Here is a 23835-nt window from a genome sequence, read left to right on the forward strand (position 1 = left end):
GTTTTATCTCTCCAGTTGAAAAGGGAACATTGCAAGCCATCTGTGGATTTAGGTATGTTTTTGGTGATGGTGTGGTTCTCAGCAAAATGGGCCAGGTTTTGGGGCTGGGAAGTAGGAAAACATTAAACATTTTCCATGGGCTCAAACGTCCGGAGAGGTGGTTTTTAATTTTACAGTGGACACCAGTTTGTACATACACATACCCTGCATAAGTAACATTCACACAGCAAAAGCCTATTTAAATAAGGATGTCTTCAGCCGCTGGCGAAAAGAGCAAGATGGAATTCCAGAGTCTGGGAGCAGCCACCAAGAAGGCTCTCTTCCAGGTCTGCACCAGCTGCGGCTGCGAAGATGGTGGGACTAAGAGAAAGCCTTGCCCTGAGGGTTTTAACACTCAGGTTGGCATGTATATGGAGACACGGTCCTTCAGACAGTCTGGACCCAAGCTTTAAAGGTTGCTTTCTGCATCTTTGCATGAGTTAATGCTCTGGTTTGGCTCTCTTCCAGTGATGCTGGCGCTTGAAATGCAAGCTGTTCATTTCAGCAAATCTTTTAAAAAATCAATCCAGTTCTTCCGCCGCTCAAAATACAAGAGGAGGGGATGAATTATTTTCTCAAAGGCTGGGGTGGGTGGGTGTCCGTTGTAGCACAGTGTGCTCTCGCATGATCTCTGCTGCACTGTAACATTGCATTGAGTACAAAGGGAGGATCCAGCTGGCTGAGTGGAACAATGAACAGGACCTATTCTCAGTGCAACTTTGTGAACCTGTATCTTAATCATACCTATTATATTTTTAATTATATACTATTATATTAAGAGAGCCACCGTGATGTTGCAGTTGGAGGGTTGTGCTAGGAGACCAGGATTCATATGCCTGCTCAGCTATGGAAACCCACAAGTCGCACCCAGCCACAGAGTAAAGTAATGGCAAACCCTCTTGCCAAGAAAGCCTCATATGAGATCTTTAGGGTTGCCATAAGAAGTGACTCATCAGAGATGACCCAAAGGCATGCAACCACAACAGATATTATACACAGAACCAGCATAGTGTACTGGTTCCAGTTTTGGACTGGGACTCTAGGAAACTAGGGTTGGAATCCCTGCTCAGCCATGGAAAGCCTTTGGGTGACCTTAAGCAAGTCTCACAGTCTCAGCTTCAGAGGAAGGCCATGGCAACCTCCCCGGAAAAAACCTTGACAGCATGGTGTAGTAGTGACTTGAATGTTGGACTAGGACCCCAGGGTTGGGATCTTTGCTTAGACGTGGAAATATAATAGTTGATCTTGGGGAAAGTACAGCTCCAGCTCCAGAGAAAGGCCATATGGCAAACCTCCAAATAAACTTTGCCAAGAAATCCCCAGGAGAGAGTCGCCGTAAATCAGAGTTGATTTGACACATAACAACAGCATATTACACATCTTTCCTTTTGGTACAAGCGACACGCAAGCCATCAATTCACCAAATCTCAATGGAAATCATCTCAGATCAATCATTTTGAATAACCTTCTTGTAGACCAGTGGTTGTTAACGTGCGTCGCAACCCCTTTGGGAGTCGAACGTGCCTTTCACAGTGGTCGCCTAAGACCATCAGAAAACACATGTTTCCGACAGTCTTAGGAACCGAGACACTGCTCTTCTGTAGTTGGGGGTCACCATAACATGAGGAACTGTCTTAAAGGGTTGCGGCATTAGGACTGTGGGAGACCAGGGTTTGAATCTTCCCTCAACCATGGAAACCCATGGACTGGTTTGGGCAACTTGTACTCTTTCAGCCTCAGGTTTTGCAAAAGCAAAACCTTTATGAAGAAATTTCCCTAAGAAAACCCTGCGACAGAGTCAGCTTAAGGTCACCGTAAGTCAAAAATGACTTGACGGCTCACAATGACAACTCACCCAGACGCAGCATCATTATATGTTGTGTATAGAGAGAGAGGGAACCTGCAGCGTCTCTGTCACTCTGGAGCCACAGCAGGGAAGCCTCAATGCCTCTGAAGGGTTTGGCAAAACAGCCAGGCTCTTGGGGTTCAGCTCTCCCAGGTAACGCACCAGGATTCGGAAGAGACGGGCTATTAATAGACACCATATGGCACTTGCTGATGTCTTTTCCGTGGTTCGTTTAAGAGAAGCTGGTGCAATGTTCTTCTGCAAAGCCCTTGGAGAAAGTCTCATCTTAGCCTTGGCAGCTGGATTTTTCTCCCCCGTTTTTTTGGGGGAAGAACTTCCTTCGTCTACGCCGCTGTTTCTTCCAAAACTTTTAGCTTAACAGAATTATTTCCATGTTGACTTACCCACTAAGGGGTGATCCTTCCTCTACCAACAAGGCTGCGTTTTGTTTGGACCTATTTCTGAATTCTCCATTGCTGTAAAGTGAAACCTGGCCTAAAGCAAGGGAAGTTTTATTAAACACAGTACAGTACTGTACTGGCTTGTATTCAAGTATGTAACTATGGCCATGAGGACTAGACTATGGCCATGAGGACTGACCTTTATGTCACCAATGAGAACCGGGACACGTGTGGCCAAGCGACATGAGAGTGTGGTCAAGATAGCAACAGTTATTAAAGAGGAGAAGCATAACAAGCAAGGAGAGGTTGCAGCGGTTTGCTTTTGCCTGAGCCTCCTGAGAAGGGCAGGGGCATTTTAAAAGCAGCTGAACAAAGTGGGATGTTGTCTTTGCCGATGGGTGCCTTCAAGTCAGGATGGCAGGGGATTCATTGGCATTGTCCCTACCAAACTGGACAGTATGTGACCTTAGAATCACCAAGGTGCCGCTTTCCTTGTTGGCCGTCGCAACCAGTCTTGCACATTCAAACCCTCTGCCAAGCTGGATGGGCATCTATGCTTGGAAAAACCAGAGAGTAAACCTGAAAGCAGTCTCCCTTGCAATAGCTCCATTCCTGCACCCCTTTGTGAATACTAGCTGTTTTTCTTTCCTTTGTTGTCCCTGTCTTGTTGAATTTTCCTCCGTCTTCTTTTCCGCCTCCTTCCTCTTTCTTCTGATAAGCCCCCCACTTCAAGGGCTGCTTGAGAATTCCCCAAACGCTCCCAAAGATGTCAAGGGAGGGTTTTCTTTCCCAGTCTTAGCGGATCCTGAGCTTTTCATTTGCATCCCCTTCAAGAAGCCCACAGCCGTGATCAAAGAGCGGAGAGGGAAAGTTTCAGTGGGGAAAGAATGGGAGATGGGGCTAACCCTCTTTAACATACATACACCATTCGTTACTACTGCAGTTAAACCGCAGTTAAAAGCGAAGTTAACTGTGATGTTGTGCGATAAACTTTGGGCATTTCTGGGTTCTCTTTGCATTAAATCGCATTTAATTCTCGCTGGTGTGATAAACTCCATAGACTTGTTTTCTCCAAGCAGCTGATGTGTTAAAACTCTGTATTGGCGATCTTTTGATCCCTGCATTGAATATTTCCAAATACATTAATATGTGTATTAATGGGTCTTATTCCGCTGCTGGTAATGTCCTTTCGCCTTCGCTTTGTCAACAACCGTCTCTTTTGCTGGAGGGTGAGACGTATTGGGAGGACAGCAACAGGAAGCTATCTGTTATATTGATTTTTTATTTCCATCAAGGCCTGCCTGGAGGCCATGCGCCATTCCCGCGTGTGACGGAGGACCATGTGACAAACTTAAAAATAAATCTTTGGCTGGAAACAGTAGCATCCCAGGGGCTCTGGAGCCGATTCTGCGCTTTTGTTGTTTCATTCCGGAGAGGTAGGGAAAAGAGGAGTGTGAGTGCGGGAAGGAAAAAGAGAGGAAATGATGTTGTGAAAACCACCATCACAGAATGTCCCTGGTTTTAAAATACACCCATCCTGCCATATTTGCGGATTTGATTATTCATGGATTTGATGAATATGTCCTCTTTAGGAATATCTAGGTCCTCCAGTGCAATTCTATGGTCAACTTTAACTAAAGGTTGCACTGAAAGACCTAGAGATTCCTAGAGAATACTCTACACAGCCTTTGTAGCTCCTCCAGCACAACTCTGTGGTCAGTATCTGTTGGACGTTGACCACAGAGTTGTCCTGGAGGACCTAGATATTCCTAGAGAGGTGTCCTCTCAGGTAAAAACATAGTGTTTCTGTTATTTGCGGTTTTTCCATATTCACGGGGGTCTTGTGCCCCTAACCCTAGCCAATACGGTGGGACAAGTGTATTAGCCTTGGGCTAATGGATTGCCCCAACATCCAAAGCTTGGAAAACTTACCTTTCTGGACTTCAAAGTTCAGAATCCCTGAAATGACTAAAGGATTATGAGAACTGCAGTCCATAAAAAACCCCTATATTATTAATGTTATTAATATAACAATTATGACATCTTATTATTAATAGTTATGAATAATGTTTTTCATTGAGAGCCAGTGTGGTATAGTGGTTTGAGCATCTGACTCTGGAGACCAGGGTTCGAATCTCCATTCAGCCATGGAAACCCATTGGGTTCAAGTCACACACTTGACAAAGACAAATCTCACTAAGAAAAACCTGTGATAGGTTCACCTTAGGGATGCCATAAACTGGAAATGACTTGAAGGCACTCAACAACAGCAGAAAATGTTTTATCATTACAATCATTAATGATTCATCATCACTGATGACGATAATAACAATGATAACATGTTTATTAATCCTTATTCATTACTATAACAATTGTTAATAACCAATCATCCTCCTCTTCCTCATAATCTCTCATTTTCAGAGTCTCCCAGGTGTTACTGACTGGCGTTTTGGACAGTCGGTGATTCGGGTCCCATCCAAAAACGTAGGAAAGTTTATCTTTAGTAAACCGAAAGGGGGAATTTCTAGATTATATAAATTTTTGTTAAACTTAGAAATGCATGAAGACCTAATTAAACCAACAATGATAAAATGGGCGCAGGATCTTGGAGAGGCTATCCCGCTTGAGCAATGGGAAAAGAATTGGAATGTGAGACAAAAATATACATCCTCTATCGCAATTAGAGAGAATTACCATAAAATGCAGAATAGATGGCATATAACACCCCTGAAACTAGCTAAGATAGATAAGAATAAGAACCCGGTCTGTTGGAAATGTAAAGAAGCCTCTGGCTCCTTTATCCACATGTGGTGGTTTTGTAACTATGCTAAAAAATATTGGAATATGATACATCATAGAATACAACTGATCTTGAATGAAAAACTTCCTCTAGATCCTAAAATGTATTTGTTAAATATGATTTTGGATGTTAATTTGGAAAAGAAATATGGCAAGCTACTTTTTTTATATGATTTCAGCAGCCAGGATTTTGTTCGCTACTCACTGGAAGGTTACGCAACAATTAACATGGGAGGATTGGTGCATGAAGCTCCTTGACTATATGGAAATGGATAAACTCACTTGCTTTATGAAAAATCTGGACTGGAACAAAACCAAAGAGATTTGGAATCCTCTTATGTTGTACATGAATAATGAAAATTTAATTTCTAAATTTATCTGGTAAAAAGGAAAAAGATGAAATGATATATATATTCGTTATAATTATACAATGAAAACACCGAAGCAAACTTTGGTTTAGTTAACTGTTAATTTTCAAAACACATTTATAATAAGCTTGTATGAATTAACTATGATTTAGAACCATAAATGTATTAGGTAATTTAGCCTGATATAAGCATGTCCCCTCTCCTCTAGGAAACCGAGTTCTGTTTTAAAGTATTGACAGGAAAACTTGTATATAATTCGTTACTGTATATCTATACATTTGTATGTATGTATGTATGTTTTTTTTCTCTCTTATGTTTTTTATGTGCTGTATGTTAAATATATATTATAGAAAACCCTAATAAAGATATATATATACAAAAACGTAGGAAAGCAACACCTGGGACTCTAGGAAACTGAAAGACAACGGTGGCAATGGTAATTTCGATGATCGTTTTCGACATAATTGGGCCCCGCTTCTGGACAAAATAGAGAAAAGCTAAGAACAGTTTAAAAATCATATATGATTCCTAGATTATGATGGTGATGATAATTATATATAACTGGGAAGGTAGATACCTGTCTCCAGCCAACGTAACTAATTGATTCTGCCTACTTTTGCTCTTCATTAAAGAACCGTTAGCGAAGCCTGCGGAGACAAAGAACTCATTTGCTAATGAACAAGTTGTTGACACCTTAATTATTTATAGGAGCAAGCTGGAGGCAGAGCATGAAACACAGGCTGGCTCCCCCGAAATGCATCCAGGCCTCAATCTTAATCCAGATTAGCAGCTACTTGCAACCAGTGCATTTGTTCTAAGCATGCCCTTCTCTCCATTGGATCCAATTGGACCAAAATCGTATCTCCACTACAGAGTTATAGCAGATGAGTACCACTTTAGTGGTTACGACTCCCGTCCGGCGGAAGACTGGGATTTGTAAATCGGTGGTGGGTTTAGAATTAGAGTTATGGATTCATAGGAGTTTATCACACTTTATCACACTCTCCTTTAAATCCCGTTTTCCCGTGGGATCTCGCTAATCTGATGAACTCAGAGTTGGAAGGGGTCTCATGTACAATGGTCAATGCAGAATCTCGCCGCCATTCCCAAACTCTGGCCTTTTTTGGACTTCCTTTCCCAGAATCCCAGACAATTGGCCAAGAGCTGAAGTCCAAAATCCCTGGAGGACCAGAGTTTGGGGATGACTGAGGTAAAGCATCCTTTGCCAGGAGCTGTCCAGCCCTCTTTTTGAAGATATTCGGAGAAAGAAGCCCCACAGCCGCTCTAGGCCACTAGTTCCATTGCAGACCCATACTCTTACTCTCAATAAGTTCCTTTTTTATGTTAAATAAAAATCTACTCTCCTGTAATTCCTACAAATACTCTATCTCCATTGCAGTCTCCATTATCAGAGGCCTGAGGATTCGAAGTTGGTTTAAAATGTACGAAACATTGCTGAAAATGGACTCAGCAATCCCATTATTACCTCACATAAAATAATATATGAAACCACACAGAGACATGCGCATGGTAATGCATATGTGTTTTATTGTTATACTTTTACACGTCTCTTTGTTTGGAAGAGACTAACATGGCTATGAGAGCCAGCATGGCATATTAGTTTTGAGCGTTGGACTATGGACCTGGAGACCAGGGTTTGAATCCCACCTGAGCCATGGAAACCCATTGGGTGCCTTTGGCCAAGTCACACTCTCTCAGCCTCAGAGGAAGGCAAAGGCAAACCCTTTCCGAATGAATCTATGTTCGCCTTACAGATACCATAAATCAGAAACGACTCTGAGGCGCAAAACAACAACAATTAGCGATTATCGTTACTAATTTTAACTAATTAGTTGAACTAATGTTGAAATTTGTTATTACGGGCTGAACCACACTGTATTAATAACCCAGTTTGGGACTGCCTTAACTGCCCTGGCTGAATGCTAGGGAATCCTGGGAAATGTAGTTTTGTGAGACATTTAGCCTTCTCTGTCAGGGAGCTCTGGAACCACAAAAAACTTCATTTCCCAGGATTCCCTGGGCATTTAAAGCAGTCTCAAACTGGATTATTTCCTCAGTGTGTTTTGGATCTACAAGAAGGGATTTTTATTTGCGCCTTTGGGACTGTGGTTCAAGACACATTGCAGGAATAATCCACTTTGAGGCCGCTTTAACTGCCTTGGCTGAATGCTATGGAATTTGGGGAACTGTAGCTTTTGTGAGGCATTTAACTTTCTCTGTCAGAAAGCTCTGGTGCCACAACAAAACTACAACTCCCAGAATCCCCAGCATTGAGCCAGGGCAGTTAAAGCGGTCTCAGACTGGGTTATTTCTGCAGTGTGTTTTGGACCCTATAAGAAGGACTCTTTTAGCACCTTTGGGACTGTGGTCCAAAACACACATCCACTTTGAGGGCGCTTTGACTACTCTGGGGAATGCTGGGAGTTGTAGTTTAGCGTGGCACCAGAGCTCCTAAACAATTGACAGAGCAAAAAAAGGCGTTTAAGAAGTCGAGGAAAAACGTCCCCTTCCCCTTCCGTCCCCCTCCATCTGAAAAAATGGTTCCTCCCTTGTCCCCTCCGCTGTATAGTTAAAATGGTTCCTCCTATTCCCCGCCTAGAAGATGGTACGGTCCGGCCTTGTCCTCCCCTATTTCTTGTCGCAGTTGGTTCCTTCCATTCCGTTGCCTGGCAACCGGAGAGGGAGGGGGAGGATCGAGGAGGAGGCGCCGCCATCTTAGTTCTTTTGGCAGCAGCGCCGCTGGTTGAGGCTGAAGCCAAGGGCGGCTCCTCCTCCTCCTCCTATTATTTATTAATTAATTAATTATTAATTGTTATTAATTATCATTATTAAGAAGGAGAGGAGCCCGCCTGGTGTCTCTCGGGGGTCGGTTGGGGGGCCCAGGAGGAGGAGGAGAAGCCCCTTCTTCCCTTCCCTTCCCGGCCAAGATGCTGCTGCCTTCCCCGCTGGCCCCCGCCTGGATCCTCCTGGCAGCCCTTCTCCTCCTCTCCGGAGCCGCCAGAGGTAAGGCTATGGGGAGAGAGAGAGAGAGAGAGATGTATAGGGCAAGGCCGGTTGCATAAAGGGGAGAGAGGGAGGCAGATGGAGTGGCAAAGGGACAGGTTTGGGAAAAGGGGGACAAATAGGTTGCAATAGATATAGACATATAGAGGGATGGATATAGGTACACACATATAGGGCAAGGTTGGATGCAAAAAGGCAAAGGGACAGGTTGGCAAAAGGGGGATAGATAGGTTGTGTGTGTGTGTGTATATATATATATATATATGGGCAAGGTTGGTTGCAAAAGGGGAGAGAGCAGGTGGAGTGGCAAGGAGACAGGTAGGTTGCAATGTATAGATAGAGATATGGGTAAGGTTGGGTGGAAGATGGAGGGGCAGGTGGGGTGGCAAAGGGGCAGGTTGGCAAAAGGGGGACATATAGGTTGCAATAGATATAGATATATAGAGGGATGGATATAAGTACACACACATATATAGGGCAAGGTTGATGCAAAAAGGGAGAGGGACAGGTGAAGTGGCAAAGGGACAAGTTGGCAAAAGGGGGATAGATAGGGTGTGTGTGTGTGTGTATGGGCAAGGTTGGTTGCAAAAGGGGAGAGGAGACAGGTTGCAAACATAGATAAGTGGGCAAGCTTGGTTGCAAGATGGAGCAGGGAAGGGGCAGGTTTGCTAAAAGGGGGCAGATAGATTGCAAGTGTGTGTAAATGTGTGTGTGTGGAGGGGTGGGCAAGATCAGTTGCCTAAAGGAAAGGGGCAGGTGGACTGGCCAAGAGGTTTGGAAAAGGAGGGCAGGTAGGTTGCAAACATCGATGGATGGAGGGGTGGGCAAGGTTGGTTGCAAAAAGGGAGAAGAGCGAGCAGAGTGGCAAAGAGACAGGTTTGGAAAAGGGGGGCACTAAGTTGCAAATATGTGTGAGGATTGGGCAAGGTCAGTTGGAAAAGGGAGAGAGGCAGGGTTACAAAAAGGGGCAGGTAGGTTTCATATCTATCTATCTATCTACACAGAGAGAGAGAGAGAGAGAGAGAGAGAGAGGTGGGTGGGCAAGGTTAGTTGTAAAAAGGAGCAAGTGGAGTGCCAAAGAGACAGGTTTGTAAAAGGGGGGCAGGTGGATTGTCAATGTCAGTGAGCGTTGTGGGCATGTATGGGGGGCCAGGTTGGCTGCAAAAGGGATGCCAAAGGGGCATCTTTGAGAAAAGGAGGCAGGAAGGTTGCCCATAAACTGAAATAGGGGAATGTCTCCCTGCCTCTCATGGTTTATGATGAGTGGAGGGGCCATGCGTTGTTCATACCTGACACCTTTGCTGCCTTGTAGGTGCAAATCCTGTGCATCTTTACCTGGGAGTCAGTCCCCTTGGAGGGCGGCCGGCCCTTCAGTTGAATTGTTTTTGCCCTGTGTCTTAGGGGCCGCTTCTTGAGCATACATTGCGTCTCTTGTGGGAACAGACATGGTTGCATAATGGCACAGTTTTGTAGCCTTTAGTGCTGGCATCCCTGTTATGATATGGTTTCGTACTTGCTGGCTGGGCGTATATAAATGTGTTCCAGGTTGTGGCGGTGTAAGCATTCAACTGGGAGCAAGCGCTGGCAAGCTCAGTGCTACTTACTCTGAGTAGACTTATGTATATGCATAGAGACAAATTTGGACATATCACTGAGTGTCAGACTTGTATTCCATATGTCCTGAGACTGTTTCAATATTGCGTTGTTTAGTAATGCTGTATAGTCTTACCAAGTTATGGTTTGTCATATTAATTCATCAGAATATTAATAGTGTGATGTAGAGTCTTGCGTTTCATTATAATAATGTTACGTTGTGAAGCACCATAAATAGCGATGGTGTTTAATAATGTATTGTTGCTGTATTATTGTAGCTGGATATTGCAGCCATATTAATATAATGCATCTTTAATAATCCGTTTAATGGGACTGTGATGTTGCATCGGTTAACAATCCTGTATTACCCCAGAATATGGTGACTATGTATGATCGGAGTAAGATACTATCATCATTAGTTGTCTAATAGGGATATTGTTATTTAATAACAGTGTAATCCTCTGTTAGCATGGTAATGCTGTAGTATGTATTGCAGTCTTCATAACATGCAGTAAGGGTTATGGAAATGTTGCATTTCTGTTTAGTTATATTATTCTTCAGGGTAATGTTTCCTTTTTTACCTTCTATTTACTGGTTTTACAATGAGGATGGGGCCGATGTAGGCCTTCTTACTTCTCATAGCAACAGCACAATCCCACCATCTTCTCTTTAAGCGCCGTACCTTCTCTGGTCTTGCGTGGTGTTTTGGTTGTGGTTTTGGTGTATGAAACATGTAACGAACATCACAGTGCCATAAACATTAAATGGCAACTCCTCTGCCGGGATACCTGTACCTCTTTCCCCCAAAACATACACAAAGGGTACCCTCTTATTCGGGGATGCCTTTCCTGACATATACATTTGCCTCTATGTTTTACCCACAACTTAACCACGGGTCTTATCAAAATCCATAATTTTGACCCCAAGCCCTCGACTTATACATGAGGTTGCCTTATAGTTGAGTATATACAGTAGTCCCCTCCACATCCCACATCTCTGCATGGACCATAGTCCTACCTGTCCTATGCCTACTTGCCCCCAAAGAAACTCTTTCTTGAGCAATAACCCCTTTGCTTTCTTCTGTTCCTCCCCATTCTCTCCCTCTGCCCTTCTCAGTGCTACCAGCTTCACGCAAGGCCTGCCCATAATGTGTTGATATTCCTTTGCCATCTGGGTTTTCCTAAAAACGTATGCCCCTTCCGCATAGCGCTTGGAGACCTTAATGATTCCCCTATTCCCCCCATTCATTTTGGTATCTCTCCAGGATTACAAGCTTCCTTGGACCCAGTTGCCATGGACAGTGTGCTTGGGGATGATGGTTACAACATCTGGAGGTCACTTGGCTGTGAAAGATTGCTTTGCCACCTCCGAGAGCCTGTTTTTGCCCCCAAAAGGTGTGCCCCCCCCCACAATCACGCCCCACAAAGAGAAAGCATTTCTTTAAATCTGGCTTTGGCAATGTTGAAACAAGAGCACCTTTCCCATTCCCCCCCCCCCCCCACACAGTTTGGATGCCTTGTTCCTAAGGCAATGTTTTGCGTTAGGTGGAGCTTGATATATAGCCCTTACGGAATTTTCCCCTTTGGAAAGAGCGGGGAGAGGAGTCTGTCTTCCCTTTGCAGGGTTTTAAATTCAATCGCCAGTACCCCATCTAATCCCTCGCTGGGGTTAAATCCCTCTCTTCCATGCTCCTCCTGCTGCCCGCCCTCCTCCTTGCCTTATGGCCCTTCCTCTGTGCCTATACATTAATCTCCTTTCCCCTATAGGGATTTAACTCGCCCTAATCGCTTCCCCCAAATCTGATGCCCCTTTGTTTCCAGATCCCTGTGTAAATGGAAGGGAGGAAGAAGGGTGACTGTGTCCTTGGTGTGTGTTGGGGGGTCTTATTCCCTTCCAGCATATCCGGGTAGTGCCATGAGGAGCAGATGGCCGGTGTGTCCTTTCTGGAAGGTGACAGAAATATGTCCCCAAGTATGATGGAGAGGGAGGAGGAGGCGATGGCGGTCCCGTGCAGAGTAAGAGATGCTGTAGTAGAGGATGATGAAGGATAATGTTGACATGACACCGCAGTGAACTCTCTACCTCCCTTTCCCCCCTCCTGCTGTACGTTTTGCTTTGGCACAACCATTCCTCCCTTTTCTTCAGCAAGGAGAAAATTCCTTTGCAGCATATGGCCGCGTTGCAAGGCATGTTAATAAAGCATGGCAACCTGTTTGTCTCAGCGCAAAGAAGTGGCGCAAATCTTTCAACTGTTCTTGGCCAAGCAAGGATGAGGATCAGGATGCAAGGGACCAGAGGCAGTGGCTGGTTGTGCTTTTCTGGCATGGAAAGCTGGCCCAGCCATGTCCTCCTCTGTTGCCCTCTTGGCTAGCAGTCCCAAAGGAATGTGTGGGGTGTGATGGCACTGCTTTTGTTTGTGTGCAAAGGAGGGGGGAGAGTCTGCAGCAGCCATGCAGCACACACTTTGTTGGCTTTTTTGTTATGTAAATCCTTTCTCGACTCTCTTCCCCGCCCCACTCCCAGTCATTTTGGATCCCGATTCTTTCGCCCCTTTGGGGTTGGGAGAGCAAGGTTGTTATCAGGGTGCAAAGAAAGGTTAAACTTTACAAATGGGATGAAACTAAGAGCCCGCTTTAGATTGAGAGCTGCTCTTCCATCTTCTCCTCTCCCCCTGCGCCTTCCCATCTCTTTCCTAACTGTGATGGCATTTGGGTCAGTGGAATTGTGTTTTTGATCATCCGCTGTGAATAGACACACTGCGTTCGCACTCTGGGAATCTTAACCCTTGCCGGTTTCGCCCCAAATGTACTGTCATGGTAAAATAACCACGGTCTCCTTGCCATGGTCTTCCTTGCAGGGCTCTGGAGTTGGTATACCAAACCTTTGACTCCAGACTCCTCCGTTTTTTGACTGTCCGACTCCATTATAAATGGTAAATGTATATTAATTAGCAATATCAAATGTACTGTAGATAAATGGTACCCCGAGGCGTTTCTTTGCCGTGACATGAATCACCACTTAGATTGATGGAACATAAAATACCTTTATTTGATTGAAATTTCCTGAACAGGAGAAAATTCCCACATGGCTGTGAAAGTAAATATGTACAAACTAATAATGTAATGTCCAGCAAACTAGGCATTTAATAATTGCACATTTGTCTTGCTTTGAAGCTGGATTAAGAGTCAATGCATTTCTTCTGTCTGGGCCTCCACCTATTAAAACCGTTTTAAGGAGGGACAAATGATGTGAGGATGTTGACTTTGTTTTCAAAGATGGAAGCTAACCCTTCTCTGTGGATTGTTACTAGATGGAGCCACAAGAAGACAGTGTTTAGTGTTCTTAAGTTTCATTTCAGCATAAAAATAAAACATCCACAAGTCCTGTTCAGCCAAGGGCAGAAAAAAAAATGAATTCTTCTATTCAAAGACATAGCTGTGTTGTTCTGTTTTTCCATAAATACTATATAATAGCACCTTTGAGACTAAGAAAAGGGAATTTTTTAACGCAGGCTCTTCTGGATCCTAGGCTGCTGCATCATGAAGTGGACTGCAATCCAGAGAAGCCTATGCTAGAAATGTATTTTCTCAGTTGCAGAGACGCTACAGGATTCCTTTATGTCTCAGAGGGACAGCCATATGGTAAAACCCTTCTGTAAAACCTTCATGAGTCTTGAGTACCTGAAAAATTTAACACACTACTTCTGGCGTCAGAGTTTCCTTCTGGTGAGATGGGCTGAGGAGGTCCACATAATAAGCTCATGCCACAATACATGTGTTACTCTTTGAAACTGTCTCAAGGATCTTATTTGTCTTCATGTTCTTGAAGCCTAGGGAGATGTAGCGCAGCTCCCTCCGCTCTGTATTTCCTCAGCCAAAATTTACGGCAAGCGTGGCGCTTCCACTTGTGGCAGTCTTATGCATATTTAATTACATCTTTGTCTTTTGAGAAGCTGCGCTGGAACCGCATCCTCCGTCGGAGGTTATGATGGCGGTCATAAAAATGAGAACAGATCCCAGAAAAGTTGCCAGGAGAGTGTGTGAGTAGCTTAAGGTCGGTTAAGAAAAATCCAAGGTTGTTTTACTTGTCCATTCCTGGAAGAACTTATGGTAGTCGCTTTGGAAGTGCAGGTAGCCAGGCTGGGTCTGGAAATGCAAACTCTTGTTGGCCACTGTGAAAGCCAGGCTAGGAAGGATTTCTTGCGGATTTACTGGCAAGGCTGGAGGAGCAGATGCATTCATTCTCTTTGGTCTCTGGATACAAAGTTTATTTCAATCTTTATATCCCATCCACTATTGTGGGATCTCATGTCAGAGTGCAGGAGCGTCATTTAATCAATTTCAAGCAATTAAAGGCAATCAAAAAATAAACAGACTAAAAGCATATTTTAACAAGTGGCCATTTATAACCCAGTTAAAGCAGTGTAAAATATTTCATGATCTGCAGTATTTGGGCATGTATTCACTAGTGGAGTTGGAAAGCTATATCCATTCTGGCAGAGGCAAGGAAAAACGCCCTCAGGATGTTGTTGGATTGCAACTCCTATCATCCCTATCCATCGGAGCGATGATGGGGTAGAAGAAGCAGTCCAACAACATCTGGAGGTTCACAAGATGGTCATTGTTGGTTTCTACTGTGCTTTAACCTAACACTGTTAAGCCAGAAGCCCATCTCAGCTTGGTTGCCTGCGGTGAACAGCGATTGCTTACAGGAAACCAGGCAAGGGCTGCATCTGCACTGCTGTAATAATCCAGTTTGACATCATTTTAACTACCATGGTTGGATGTGAGGGAATTCTGGGAGTGGTAGTTTTGTGAGACATTTGGTCTTCTCTTTCAGAGAGTTCTGATGCCACAACAAACTACAGTTCTCAGCATTCCATAGCATTGAGCCATGACAGTTAAAGCGGTGTCAAACTGGGTTATTTCTGCAGTGTGGATGCGGTCAAGGAAGCGGCTGTGTAACAGTGTATTAGTCCAGAAGATCAATGTGCCAAAAAGGACTAATAGAGGTACATGTGGTCGAATGAGGTGAGAATAGGAGTTGGATTTGTTGCCTGATGCAAGGCTTGCTGATAGTGATGTAGCCTTTGTGAAGCTAAATTGTCCCTGCTTTGCTAATTTTCCTCTTTTTATTTAGCACAGCTTCTGATTAGTTCTCACAAAATTGCATTTCCAGGTGCTTTTTTAAAGAGTGTGTTATTGTTGTGTGCCTTCAAGTCATTTCTGACTTGTGATGACCTTAAGGCGAACGTATCGTGGGGTTTGGTTGGAAATTTTCTTCAGAGGGGTTTTTCCATTGCCATCCTCTGAGGCTGAGAGAGTGTGGCTTGCCCAAGGTCAACCAGAAAGTGGGTTTAATTTAGTCAATGCTGTTGCAAAATAATTTATTAAAATGTAAATTATTATTCTCCCCCCCCCAATGGCTGTGACATACTTGGAACAGAACCAGGTGCTGCGACATTTTATAGCCTGACTTTTAATGATGGCTGCGTCCAGATGGCCAGTCAGTTGTGCTATTTATTATTGCAAGCCTGGACGTTTATTGTGAACCCGGAAATATGGGAACCACTATCACAACGAAGAGACTCAAAGTTGTGTGGGGTTTTCAGGCTGACCGTCCATTTAGCATAGTTTGGATCTATGGCGGCCTTATCCGATGTGCTGAGTCAACGTCTGGAACATCCCCGGCCCTTGAAAACGTTGCGCTTGGGAGGTTTTCATTGCTTAGATTAACCCAAAGAGGCTCAGCTTGTAGGTACGGAGGCCTTTGTTTCCCTGATAGGGTTGGAGCAGTGTTCAGGAATGCGATGGAGAACTGCTGATATAAGACCGGAGACACTTAGGAGTTGCATTGTGCATTTAAACCCTGGGAATTAACTAGGTGGGCCTAGCAAATAGTTTATACGGCATCCAGTCCTGCAGGATTGGCTTACAGATTTTTGCTTTCTCCCTCTGTGCCTCTAGAGCCTCTGTTTGGAAATTCAGCCATCCTCTCTGAGCTTTTGCTGCAATGCTGTAGAGAAGATCCACGAAGCCTTCGCAGCCGGATCTACGTTACCAGCGGGGCCTTGTCTGCTTTTCAATGGACAAGCCTTCTCACTGTTTAGTTTCTTTGTGGCAATGAAAGCCCGTTCTTCTCAGGTTGGCTTCCTTTGTTCCTCCGCTTGAGTTTCCAGCCCGGTGGGAACGCGGCAGCAGTGTGCTTTTGTTTTGGCCTGGGAAACCTCCTTTAAAATAGACTTGAAAAGGGGCAACATCACATCTTCAGCAATTCGTCTCTTTTTATTTGTCTCCATGCAGTCAAAGCTATTCAGAGGGAAACGGTTGCATAACTGTACCCTTATGAGGCTGCTTCTGAGATAGCTTTGTGCAAACAGAATCTTTACTCATATATACCTGCGCAAGTCACCTGCGCATGAGGAAGCAAACATTTGTAAAGCATAAGTGCTTGATCACCTGAAAGGTATTCTTCCTTGCCACAAGTGACTAAATGAAAAGGCTCTCGATGATGGCTGCAATTGGGATCAGCTTCATTTAATGATTTATTAGCTGCATCTTACTCTACAGCTGGAAGCGACCCCAGAGTAGCTTGTGTGTATATGTCTGTATGTATGATTATTTGTATGTAAAGTGCTGTGTACATTTACAGCGCTATAGAAATAAACTATAATAATAACAATGTGTATGTATGTATCTTCAAGGTGACTTATAGGGACCCCATGAATTTCATAGGGTTTTCTTAGGCAGAGGTGGTTTTGCCAGTTCCTTCCTCTGAAATACAGCCTACAGCTCCTGATGTTGGTTTTCCAACATCTAAAACCAAAGCTGACCCTGCTGCTTATCTTCCAAGTTCAGACAGGATCTGATGCTCTTTGGGTATTTAGACCCAACGTAGTTTACACATTAATAAAAACCAGACATGGTTGTGTGTGTGTGTGTGTGTTTCTTTTTAAAAGAAGATGCAACAGAAACAGAAAGCGGATGAGGAGGGCAGGCTCCTGCAAAACAAATGCATGCACAGGCTTTGTGTTTCCCATAACAACCAGTTTTAATGCAGCTGTAACACTATAATGCATTACATTTTAATGGATGCAGACATCGGTCGCTGTCTTATCATGATGACCTACAATTGTTCAGGGAGAGGAGCCAGAAGTGACCCAGTCAATAGAGTGTCCCTGCTTCCTATTTCTCCGTCTCTGTATGTTGCTGGAATGGTTGGTGGAAGACAACTGGAGGAGACGCAAAGTCCAGTGAAAGTGGTTTCTTAATCTAGCTCTTACCTTATCACTGCAGTATTAAGTTTTAAGTCAACCAGACATCCAGACAGCGATTTGATGCCCAGGTTAAAAGAGGTGGACATATACCCCACTTAACAAAACACATTTGTTCTTGAGCATTACTGTTTAATAGAAAATTTGGTACCAGAGGCAGAGATAACATGGAAACAATAGAGCTAGGTTCCAGCACTACAACAAAGAACATGTTTCAGGGAATTTTCACTTAGTACTAACAATATGCACATGTGAAGTACCATAACCAGGTCAGGGAGGCCTTGCATAAGTAAAGAAAAGCATTTTAAACCTTCGAGAGACCCTGTGAAGGCTTATAAGTTATAACATTTAAGTGATAATTGATCAGTTACGTTGGGCTTGCTAAACAGTGATTTATAAGTCAAGTGGGACCTCTGAAAAGCATGGACTTTTACGTTTTTGGCTATCAGAAGTTGGGGCCATAAAACCAGTCTAGTAACAGTATCCCGGAAGTCGTCGTAAACTCTGAACGGTTTATGTGGTTTTCAGTGATTTTGTAACGCAAACCACAGACAACTTTCTTGTCACCACTACTAGGCCTGGCTGGGGATTTCATTTCCTTTGCATTTAAACTTTCTCTATCTTTCTCTTGGAGGAGTCCTGAGATTTATCTCCTTTAGGTTGTCTACAAAACTTAGCCGTACCATAAAGCTTACAGGAGACGGAAGTCAGGAGAGGCTGAAACAGGCAAAGAGAAGAGAGTTTAAACAGTTCTGACCACGAATTGGTTGCAGAGCTCTGCCAAAGGCTATGCTGGCTGGGGGATTCTGGGGTATACCATCCAAACAGTAACTTCTGACTGTTTAGTACAGCTTGACAGGTTCTTTAACATCAGAGGAAATTGACAATAAATGTGTATCTATCACCAGACAGGGCTTTTTATTGGAGGTGGGTTGCTGTTGCTGTGTGCCTTCAAGTACACTCATCCCTCCACATTCGCTGGGGTTAGCGGCACAGGAGCCTTGTGAATGTGGAAAAACCGCAAATACTGTAACAAAAACATAATGTTTTTACCTGAGAGTACACCTCTCTAGGAATCTCTAAGTCCTCCAGTGCAACTCTGCGGTCTACATCTGCCAGACTTTGACCATAGAGTTGCACTGGAGGAGCTATAGGTAGCTTAGTGGAGTGTTCTCTCTAGGAATCTCTAGGTCCTCCAGTTCCACTCTGTGGTCAACATCTGCCAGACACTGACCATAGAATTGCGCTGGAGGAGCTACAAAGGCTTAGTAGAGTGCTCTCTCTAGGAATCTCTAGGTCCTTCAGTGCGACTTGTGGTTAAAGTTGACCATAGAGTTGTGCTGGAGGACCTAGATAATCCTAGAAAGAACATATTAAAAAAATCTGAATCATCAAAGCCGCAAAAGTCAAAGCCGCAAATGTGGCGGAACAAGTGTAGTTTCCAACTTAGGACTCCTCCAAGACGAACTCATCATGGTGTTTTCTTGGCAAGGTTTGTTCAGAGGAGGCTTGCTATTGCCTGCCACTGAAACTGAGAGAGTGTGTGAGAGTCACCTGCTCTCCATGGCCAAGCAGGGATTCGAACCCTGGTCTCCAGAGTCATAGTCCAGTTCTCAAAGCACTACATTACACTGGCTCTCTTTAACAGAGAGTGCAATGGATTTTGATGGAGATGGGTGTGGAATGGTTTAGCTGGCACAAGTAGCTCTCCTTGTGAACCTTGTGGCAAAGAGGTAACTGGGAGTTGGCACAGAGGAGAGTCTGACCCCCAGAGAAAGCACAAAGGTGATAGTTTGATAGGGAGAGATGCAATGTTTGGTGCAGGAACTGCAAGCTAGGATTTTCAACTGCAGGGTTATCTCTCGCATATTGTCAAGTCAACACCTGGGAGTGAAATAACATACCTCACTTGCCAGTACAGTAGAAGCAGGATTTGAATCCACTTGACCCTTGGAAACCATCCAGTCTTTAACCTAATCAATAAGGGTTTTACCTTGCCAAAGGCACCACATTAACCTTTTCTTCTTCTTCCTCCCGTAAACCCTCACGTCCTTTATTTTCAGTGTGATGAGAACATTTTGGATGATGCCATCTCTTTCCCATCCTGTACCTCCAAAGATGTCATTCAATCTTAATTGCCAAACATATCCGCAGGGCATAAAACCATTTTTAAAAAATCAGTTTAATCTCCCAGACTTATTTTGGTAACAAAAGCCGCAGTATTTTAACTGGCGCATCGTATTGGGAACGTATTTATTATCCCTTCTGAGGGGGAAACCTGTGGTGACTGCTGGAGCTGGTTAATCTAACCTGCTTTGTATCTGAAAAGATTGGCTTGGCGGAGGAAAATATCAGTGCCACCCACAATGGAGAGAAGACGCTGATCTGCTTTAAAGTGGTGACGCCTAAGCAGTCCATACAGAAAAGTGTATTTAGTTAAAATTGATCATATTCACAGCAATCCAGGTTGTGGTTTGTTAAGGTTCGACATCTTAAATAACTATGTTTTGTGGCCTGCTGCAAACAGTTGGAAGCCCTGGATTGTTCTTGGTTTAGGAATCTAAGGCCTGTTACAGACTGCCAAAATAAAGCTGCTTGGGGTCTCTTTGGAGGTACGCTCTTTAAATGATGCCTGGGTCCTAAGAGTCCAGAGGTCATGCCAAAGCCACACTCCATTCCTAAGCACTGGAGGGCAGCTTTGGTGCAGCTTCCGGATTCTTAGGATGCATGCATCATTTAAACAGCATACCTCCAAAGAGACCCCAAGCAGCTTTATTTTGGCAGTCTGTAACAGGCCACAGCTTGTTTAAACCATTGCCTGTTGTGTGTGAAGCCAGAAGTGTTGCTTGCCCCTTGCCCTTGTTTGTTTTTCTAGCTATCTGCCCTGAAATAAAAGCTAACCAAAGGAGACAGGAGTCACAAATGTTGGAAAACAAGCAATGGGTTGGTTGGTTGGTTGGTTGTCTGCCAGACAACAATGAACCATGGCTAGCATAAACCATGATTTAGTGTGACATGCAGACATAGTGTGTCAGATCAATGGAAACCATTACCTCAGAACATCTTCAGGAACGACTTCGAATCGTCACATCTCTAGGAAAGATTTTGGTCTGGATTCCTCCTCTTCCAAAAAATGTGATGTTCCAGTTTGAGTGGATCTGTGATCTCTAACATTGCATTTGATTGTAATGAATTCTCTGCTAAATATATTCTTGGCTGTGGACTATATTAATCCGCAGATGTCATTGGCCTGCTTCCCCACCAGTGCTTATATTAGCCATATATAATGCACTGCTAGCCATATCAAGGAACTTTTCAGTTCTCCGAATCCATTTTTCCTGGTCACCTGGTGATAGTCCTTACTCCCCAGAGCAAGGCTGCTGAATATGATTTTGAGTTGTTGTTTTTAAAAAGCAACCATTGAATTCAAAGTCCTTGGTCTGGTCATCCATTAGGCCATCTTTCCCCTCCAAACACGGGTTTAAAAATAAAACCAAGCTTTTCAGCAGTCGGGTTCTGAATCTCTGCTTATCAACATTGTCAGCTTGAAACGAAAGTCAGTTTTTGTCTGCAGCCACTTGTGTGTCAAGGAACATTCTCTTCTGCTGCTGGATTAAATGTGAGCTAGGATGTAGTGCTGTCGCATCTGATCATGGGATTTGCAGCTGATTCCAGCAGGGTCTTGCGAAGGTAGGACAGAACACTGTATTTCCAGAAAACCAACAGAACTCATCCTTGCTTATGTGGCGAGACTAAATGGCAGCTAATACTAGGAGCTGAAGGCTCTGTTTCGGAGAAAGGAACCGGCAAAACTACCTCTTTTGAGACACAGCTTGTCTTACTTCGGTGTTCTTGCTAAAAGCCTTAGCAACCATATACTTTGGAAGAGGCTTTGAGAAGGCACACAGAACAAGTCTTAAGAGGGGTGACCATCTTGGTATTCAAGAATTCAGATTTGCCAATTATTGTTTTTTTTTTTTTATGGAACCACAGCTATGGATGCTGAGACTTTAGGATCGTGGCCAGGCATAAAAGCATTGTAATTCGGCTCTTTGGTTATTTAGTGTATCTTGAACTAGGTCATCATTCTTTTGCACCTCTGATCAGCATAAGGCCTATGAATCCTAGGATTTTGTAGCATGAAGCTCGCTTCTTCCCATCCCTCGGTGTCTGTAGCCTAGTTCTCTTTCGTAATTGTAGGACTTTGATGCCACTTTAATTGCCATGGCTCCAACCTACAAAATCCTAGGATTTCTAGTTCTTTGAGGTATTTAGAATTATCTGCCACAAAGCTCTTGAACTACACATTTCAGGACTCTGTAGGGGACTTAAAGTAGTAAATAGGGCTGCAGTTGCATAACGTGGAAGAGCCCCGCGATAGTCTACTATATACTATATTGCAGTATAAATTAGTCTTGTGTTGTGTGAAAGAGATCTAGACACACAAACACATCCATGCATTGGCGCAACCTGAAGTTGCAGGAAATAATCCCCTCTTCATTCATTTATCCATTCATCACTCTCCTTTCTGGTGACCTGGTTTGCAGTGTATTTGGAACATGGAGTCGACAGTGAGGAGGTATCCATAAGTCTTGTAGTCTCTGGAAAGGGCATTGCACCGTATTGTGTGTCCTGGTAGGGGCCAGAGGTCAGTAGTGGGGTGAAGTCAAAGGAGTTAGGCTACTTATTATGCATTCTTCAGTGTTGTATTTCAGAGCAGAGCTTGAAAACATCTGAGGTCTCTTTCTGATTATACAGCGGTTCCTCCATGAATGTGGACAAATCACAAATAAAAAAATACCTTTCCTTTTACCTAAGACAACACCCCCTAGGAATCTTTAGGTTCCCCCAGTGCAACTCTATGGCCAACATGTGCCAGGTGTTGATCATAGAGTCATGCTGGAGGACCTACAAATGCCCAGAGAAGTGTTTTCTCTAGGAACTTCTAGGTTCTCCAACACTATGGTCAACGTCTGGCCAAATTGCACTGGAGGACCTAGAGATGCCTAGAGCAAACACATTAATCAAAACCGTAAATAATCAGATTCACAAAAGTCACATGTGCAATTGTACAATTATAGCAGTTTGTTAGCATCTTAATGGCCGCGGCTCCATTCTGTGGAGTGCTGGGGTTTGTAATTCTGCCCAGAGACCTTTAATGCCTCTTGAAACCACAAATCCCGGGATTCTGTGGGATGCAGCAATGGAATTTAAAGTGGATGCTGATGTGCAATTCCTACGCATGGTTGGACAGTGAAGGAAGATGGCAGGAAGAAAATAATCTCATTTGAAATGTGCTGGGAGTGAGTTTGGTGGTTATCATGGATTGCTAAAAAGAAAAACGAATTGGTCTGAGAGCAGATGAAGCCTGAATTCTCCCTAGAAGTGACAATGACTCAACTGAGGCTGCTGTGCTTTGAGATAATGTGACTCATTGGAGAAGACAGTGATGCATGGTAAAGTGGAGGGCAGTAGGAAAAGTGGGTTGATTCAGTATACAAAACACCAAGGCCCTGAGTTCACAAAACCTACACAACACGAGTGGGGCACTTGGAGGTCTTCCATAAGTCAAAGTGACAGCAAATAACAACACAATAGATTGAAGCGCTATCCTTGTGTAGTGCCGAAGAGACCTGAAATTCAAGCAAGCCTACCATTTCTGAATATACTAATTGGTACTGTCATTCTGTTATGTTGGGCTATTTCATTATGGCTCTGCTGTGGCCCAGCTTTGTTGTCTTCCTGGAAGTTGAATCTGGTTTAAGTACCTTTGCCTGATGCAAAAGCAAGGCTTGTTTTTGCATTGGAGGATAGTGGTTGGCCATCCTGAACCCAAGGGGCGGCTAAGTTTGGAAACTGGCCACCCAAAGAGAAACTTGCCTTCAATCATTCCTTATATAAGAAGTTGTTTTTTGGCTACATCTCTCTTTTTTAATGTGGCAATGTTATAATTAACCTACTCTGTATTAATATCCGGATTGCATTGTAACAGGCTTTCTGTCGGAAACATCAAGCGCTTTAAAAAAAATTAATCCAATTTCAATAACAAAAAAAATTCTGGTTCTCTTAAATTCATTATCTATCCTGAGAAGCACTTGATCATATTAACCTTCCTAAAAAGACGGCTTATTAATCAAACTGTACGGCCGAGATAAGAATTTCGACATAATGGCGGATTGTTCTAGCGTTCTCCTGTAGGTAACTTCAGCCTCGATCATTTGTTAGACAGCGATGGGGGAGAAGAAAAATACCTCTGTTGTTTCTGCATTGATGGCATTAAAAAAGAGAAAGCCAAAACCCCCATACGTGAAAGATTTGTCTCTTCTTGAGTGCCTTGGCCCTTGTTTCTCATGGCGGGAGGAAGACAAAGCAGCGTTTTGCAGTTATTTAAAGTGTCAAGCTTTGGTTTGCAGCGACTGGAATGAAGGACCCAAACTGTGACTCCCAAATAGACACCGATGGTTTATGCTGATACTCTCTGGTCTTGTTGTC

The 23835-nt window shown here is 43.8% G+C and overlaps 1 protein-coding gene across 4 annotated transcripts in view; it reads left to right on the top strand.

The window, feature by feature from the left end:
- Positions 1-8187: 8187 nt before the first annotated feature.
- CLSTN1 (calsyntenin 1) overlaps positions 8188-23835 on the top strand; it is a 55060-nt gene continuing 39412 nt past the window's right edge. For 2 of the 4 annotated variants that reach the window (XM_042478631.1, XM_042478633.1), the window contains exon 1: positions 8188-8477. In XM_042478631.1, coding sequence (XP_042334565.1) covers positions 8402-8477 — 76 coding nt within the window. In that variant the 5' untranslated portion in view covers positions 8188-8401. The remainder of the gene's footprint in view (positions 8478-23835) is intronic. The other 2 variants (XM_042478632.1, XM_042478635.1) reach the window with 1 other exon arrangement.

Source organism: Sceloporus undulatus, chromosome 7 (assembly GCF_019175285.1).
Source record: "Sceloporus undulatus isolate JIND9_A2432 ecotype Alabama chromosome 7, SceUnd_v1.1, whole genome shotgun sequence".
Classification (NCBI taxonomy): Eukaryota; Metazoa; Chordata; class Lepidosauria; order Squamata; family Phrynosomatidae; genus Sceloporus; species Sceloporus undulatus.